We start from the raw sequence: 6,225 nt of genomic DNA, 5'->3' as shown, positions 1-6,225 counted from the left end.
CCTACGGCCCCCTTCCGCCCTACCTACGCCCCCCTTCCCCCCTAACTACGCCCCCCTTCCCCCCTACCTACGGCCCCCTTCCGCCCTACCTACGGCCCCCTTCCGCCCTACCTACGCCCCCCTTCCCCCCTAACTACGCCCCCCTTCCCTGTCCCGAACCCAACAATCACTTGGAGCAACGAGGCAGACTCCACGACCGCAACGCGCTCATCTGGGTCTCCTCTCCCTTCTTCCCTCCTCTCCCTCTCCTCTCCCCTCTCCTCTCCTCCTCCCCTTTCCTCTCCCCTCTCCTCTCCTCTCCCCTCTCCTCTCCCTTCCTCTCCTCTCCCTTCCTCTCCCCTCTCCTCTCCTCTCCCCTCTCCTCTCTTCCCTGGCACGCGTTGCTTCCTGCACGGGCTGGCACCTATCTAGACCACACACGCACACCTTCCCCTCCTCTCTCACCAAAACTCCGGCTGCGTCCATGAGGGGCTCCGCCGCCCCTTCGTCCCACCGGCAGAGCGGAGCACAAGAGCATGTTTCCCTCTCTCTACTCTTGGGGGGGTGGGCGGTCCCCTCCCCTCCCTGCCGCCCACCCCCTACTCCCCCCACGCCAAACACACACTTTCCAGCTTTGTATCGTTAATTTGTGCTGGCAGTCGATGAAATATTAACCAGGAACCCTAAAGGCAATTACATTAAAGCGTGCGGTGAGACACCGTCCAGGCTCGTGGTCGGACACCACGGCCGGCCGGCACGCCGATCTGGTGGACGGGGACGGCCGAGCACGTTAGATTTTACACTCCATCAATAATTCAGCCTGGTGGAGAATAGTAAAGGGGGACAAGGAAATAAAAAGGGGAAAGGTGGGGTGGGGGGGGGAGGGGGGAAAGACGAGAGACAAACACGTGTGTGTGTGTGTGTCTGTGAAGACTCTTCCTGAGTTTGTCCATTTGCTCAGCGTAGCAGAAATGTGCTCTTGTGGAGATGTCTTCCTGGATGTGTCTCTCTCCGCTGAAAGCTTTGCCGGACTCCAACCTCTCCCCAGGCCCCCCTTCAACCCCCCCACCACCGCCCCCACCCCCCTAACCCCCCCGTACACACCCCTTCCATACACTCACACATAGCACACTTACACCCATCACAAAACACAACTATGACAAAGTGAAACACTGATGGGAGAGAAGGGGGGGGGGGGGAGACAAACTACTATAAGCGATGGAGGGAGACAGGGAGAAAGGTATGGAGTAAGAGAGGGAGAAAGGTATGGAGTAAGAGAGGGAGCGAGACAGGGAGAAATGGAGAGAGGGAGAGAGGGAGGGAGAGAGGGAGAAATGGAGAGAGGGAGAGAGGGAGAGAGAGAGGGAGAGAAGGAGAGAGGGACAGACTAATAGAGGGGGAAGAGAGAGAAAGTACCCATTGTATAGTACAAAGTACATAGAAAGGAATGAAGGGAGAGAGGTATTAAGGAAGGTAGAGATGGAGAGGGAGAGAAGTATAGAGGAAGGAAGAATTGAGGTCAAAATGGAGGGATGGATGACAGTGGCAAGAAAGAAAGAGCTCAAGTTATCTGAATCCGTTAAGAATCACTCTGGCCTTTCAGTTACATGCTAAGACACTGGAAGTTAGTCAGGACCATGGACAGCAAACGGAACGCATTCTCTCTCTCGCTCTCTCTCTCAGCACCACCTTCACCTGTCTGCCTGCCTCAACCTGCCTCCACCTGTCTGCCTGCCTCAACCTGCCTCCACCTGTCTGCCTGCCTTAACCTGCCTCCACCTGTCTGCCTGCCTTAACCTGCCCCCACCTGTCTGCCTGCCTTCACCTGTCTCCACCTGTCTGCCTGCCTCAACCTGCCTCCACCTGTCTGCCTGCCTTCACCTGCCTCCACCTGTCTGCCTGCCTCAACCTGCCTTCACCTGTCTGCCTGCCTCAACCTGCCTCCACCTGTCTGCCTGCCTTCACCTGCCATCTACCCTCACTCACCCTGAACTTCTCTCCTCCCCCTTCCTCAGTCCCCCCTCCCTCAATCACCCACCCTCTCAGTCTCCACCCCCCCCCCCTCTGCTCTCTCCCCCTTTCATCTCCCCACCTTTCTCCGTGCCTGCCTGCCTTAATCTCCCCTACTTCCCTGCGCCCCCTTTTCAGCATCCCTCCCACCCCACCCCCCTCCCTCCACCCCGACCTCTATGCCCTCCCTCCCTCCCTCCACCCCCCCACCCTTCCCCTCTCTATCCCCCCGCCGCCCCCCCAGCCCCCCTGTGTCCATGCCACTGTGCTCCCGGTGCCCTCTGCGTCCCAGAGAGCCACCCAGCAGGAGAGGCTGATGTATATTTGATGAGAGGGTGCCGCGGACCCGCTGGAGATCCAGGCCGGGAGGGGAGGAGGGAGACAAAGGCTGCCTGCTCCCCCAGCCTGCCCAGACCCTGCTGGGGTTACAGAGGCCCCGTCATCCCACACTCCCTCGCCTCATTGTGGGGCGTCCGCTTCATGACCAGGCTGGGGTTTCACAGCTCCCTCTCTCTACGGGCTCTCTTTCTGACCACACACACACACACACATCCTAAACCACACACACACACTAAACCAAGCACACACAGTAAACCATGCATACACACACAGTTCTTGGTTGTATGTCATTCTAAAGTAAAAACAAAACAAAAAAAGACAAACAAATTTTTTTTTACTTAAAGTTCTTTCTTTCTCCATGTGTATTTTTCTCCACCTCTCTATCTCTCCATTTCTCTATCTCTCTGTGTCTCTCGCCCTCCACCTCCCTGTGTTTCCATGGCTCATTCTCTCCACCTCTCTATCTCTCCATTTCTCTATCTCTCTATGTCTTTATCTCTCTGTGTCTCTCGCCCTCCTCCTCCCTGTGTTTCCAGCCTGGCGGGGTCCCTCAGGTGGCTTTGCCTTCATCATTGACTCGTCAGAGGAGGACCATGTCAGAAGAAAGGGCCCCTGGCTCTGTGCTGATGGGGCTGCCCAGGGGACCCGCACTCCACATGGGGAGTGGAAGGCTAGGGGGCTGGGGGACTGGAGGATTGAGGGGATGGGGGACTGGAGGGCAGGGTCTGGGGATGGGGCTGGGGGGTGAAGCTGAGGCTGGAAATGAGGCTAGGGCAGAGGCTTAGGGTGAGATTGGGGCTGAGGGGGGGATGTGGAGGCCGGGGGCTGGGGCTGAGGGGGTTTAGTGTGAGGCTAGGACTGGGGCTGGGGATCCTAGTGCTGAGGGACCCACCATGGCTCCATGGTATCTCCCCTAATCGCCTACCAGAAATCCTTTTGATTGACAGCACTTGCTCCATTGAACTGTGGTTCAACTTTAAATATTTCATTGTCTGTGAGCTTTGGTGTCCATCCTCACCGGCCTGGGATGTTTACATTCATACCCAAGATCCATACTGCGGGCTGGGGCCACAAAGTAAATGAGCTATGATTAATTTATGTATTAATTGCGAAAGGAAAGTGAACAGTGTCAGAGATGCTACTTGTGTGGTATTCCATCAATTAATAATTGGACTTCCTAAACAGTTTGTCTGAATGTTATCCACCTGTGAACTCTCCAGGATCTCAGGAGGTATCCTCTTGGAGTATGTGTATTTTTTTATTACATTTTGTTTAGTTCATAGTTTATTATCCACTGTATTTTTTGTATTCAATTTTTTTCGTTTGATTTTGAAGCTATTAATTAGTCTGTTGTTAATAAAGTTTAAGATTGAATACTATTTTCGTTAGATGTAGAAATAATAAACTTCCAATTAAAAAACGCAATATACCATTAAGAAAAACAAAAGGAAATTGCTATATAAAGTATCCAAATGCATTCTGTGATGTAGCGATTGGACTGCGCAATCTCTCCAGCGAAGAGGAAGAAATGAGGAGGGGCGTGGCTACGAGTTCAGTTCCCAACGACATTGGCAGACAATGGAGATGGGCGTGACGACAAGCCAGAGGGGCGGAGCCTACGAGGGAGCTTTATATTTTAGGTGCCTGCAAGGTATCACCCGAACTACAGCCTTTTACAGCCCATAACCATAGTCCTTCCAGAGTGAGGCTTACCGGGAGACAGGAGGTTTCTACCTGTCGTCGTGAACACCACAATCTTGAACCACGACATTAAACATCACTTTTGGTTCTGAGACGCTCTATTTCAAGACGGACCAAAACGGATCCGAACAACGAAGACGGAAAACGACCCTCTCTAACTTCTGCAATCATGATGTCAATGAATAGCAAACAACCGTTCAGTATGCATCCGATACTGCACGAGCCGAAATACACGCCTCTGCATTCGAGTTCGGACGCCATACGGAGAGCTTGCCTACCAACGCCGTCGGTAAGTTACAGAAATCATGTAAGCACCTTTTAATTCAATCTAAGTTGTTTGTGGACGAGGTGTGTGATTGAAAAGTGGACGATATTGAAAGTTTGGGGGATTTAGAAACTAACGATAAAATTGGGACAGTTCCTACTTCATACTGTCATAAGTCATATCATTCTTCGTCTCATGTAACATGCACGGACAGGATGGAAATACATTATAGATATGGAACATTAAATCTTAACGAATAACTGAAACGTTTAAGAGTAATGAAGCCTGTCTTGGTGAATTAATAAGTATCTTCAGTAGGCAACATTAAATATTGCCCCCAAAAAGTTTCTCCTTTTAGACATGATTTCAGTTTAGAGGTATACATTTTGTTGTTGTATTCGTAGAAATAACCTCGTGCGTTACGGATAGAAGGCTTTCCAAATGTAGATCATGCTATTTTTCACCTGCAAAACATTTCCCTCAAAAAAGTTTAAAACTAAAAGTAAACTTTGAAGCGTAAATTCGTTGATATATCGTTATTATTATTTGGACATCCTCGTTAATGATCTCCCTGCCTCCCGTTTGCCTCAGCTACAGGGAAATATCTTCGCCGGGTTCGATGAAACTTTACTGCAGAGGGCGGAAGCACTGGCGGCGGTGGACATCGCTCAGAAGAGTCACCCTTTCAAGCCAGACGCGACCTACCACACCATGACCACCATGACCAGCATGACCTGCACACCCACCTCGTCCTCTGGCCACCTGCACCACCCCTCCGTGCTCGCCTCGCACCACCACCACCCTCACCACCAGCCGTCGCAGGGCCTGGAGGGGGATCTACTGGACCACCTCACCCCCGGGCTCTCCCTGGGAGGTATGGCCGGATCCGACGTCTGCTCCACGGCTTCTCATCCACACACCCACATGTCAGCCATCAACCACATGCAGCACCACCACCACCACCCGCAGACCATGAACATGCACCCCCACGCCCTGGGTTCGCATAATTCGCTTGTCGGTGGCGGGGACTCCGAGCCCGACCCCCGGGAGCTCGAGTCGTTTGCCGAGCGGTTCAAGCAGAGAAGGATCAAGCTTGGAGTGACACAGGCGGACGTGGGGTCGGCGTTGGCCAACCTGAAAATCCCCGGGGTTGGTTGTCTCAGCCAGAGCACAATTTGTAGGTTCGAGTCCCTCACCCTGTCACACAATAACATGGTGGCCCTGAAGCCCATCCTCGAGGCGTGGTTGGAGGAAGCGGAGAGGGCGCAGCGCGAGAAGATGACCAAACCAGAGATTTTTAACGGGGGAGACAAAAAAAGAAAACGTACTTCCATCGCCGCGCCGGAGAAGCGCTCTTTAGAGGCATACTTCGCGGTTCAACCGAGACCTTCTTCAGAAAAGATCGCAGCGATAGCGGAGAAACTGGACCTTAAAAAGAATGTGGTTAGGGTGTGGTTTTGCAATCAGAGGCAAAAGCAGAAAAGGATGAAATTCTCTGCGGCCCACTAGGCCCAAAGACAGAAGGCAAGAACTTCGGAATCAAAGACACTAATCAGAGACTATACTGTGCACCATCGAAGCTGTTGATCTATACGCCCCTCTCGCTCTTTTAACTTGTGGGAGAAAAGAAGACAAATCGAATTTCTCCCGAGGCGATAGGTGCAACTTCTGACGCTCAATATTCAACATATCGACAACTAGGCCTACAATAAACTCTCCATCGTGACGGAAAAATTCATCCTAACCCCATCATCAATGGCAATTATTGTACAAAATGACGGAAATCGAATGACAGGCCTAATTGTTATTATTCTCGGAGGTCAAAATAACTTTTTTATATTCATCATTGTAAATATTTGTGAATACAACATTGCACCACGTGTGACGACCGCATAGCATTTCTTCCCATTTTTTCTTATTTCTTGTCTTTT

At 51.8% G+C, this 6,225-nt stretch overlaps 1 protein-coding gene across 1 annotated transcript; it reads left to right on the top strand.

Moving 5' to 3' along the window:
* The first annotated feature begins 4,198 nt into the window (after positions 1-4,198).
* Positions 4,199-5,803, top strand: pou4f4 (POU class 4 homeobox 4). The gene is made up of 2 exons (XM_067231999.1): positions 4,199-4,318; positions 4,886-5,803. The coding sequence occupies exons 1-2, from the start codon at positions 4,199-4,201 to the stop codon at positions 5,801-5,803; spliced, it is 1,038 nt and encodes a 345-aa protein (XP_067088100.1).
* Positions 5,804-6,225: the final 422 nt, after the last annotated feature.

This window comes from Osmerus mordax, unplaced genomic scaffold (genome assembly GCF_038355195.1).
Source record: "Osmerus mordax isolate fOsmMor3 unplaced genomic scaffold, fOsmMor3.pri Scaffold_136, whole genome shotgun sequence".
Taxonomy (NCBI): Eukaryota; Metazoa; Chordata; class Actinopteri; order Osmeriformes; family Osmeridae; genus Osmerus; species Osmerus mordax.
This window is presented reverse-complemented; position numbering and strand designations above follow the sequence as displayed.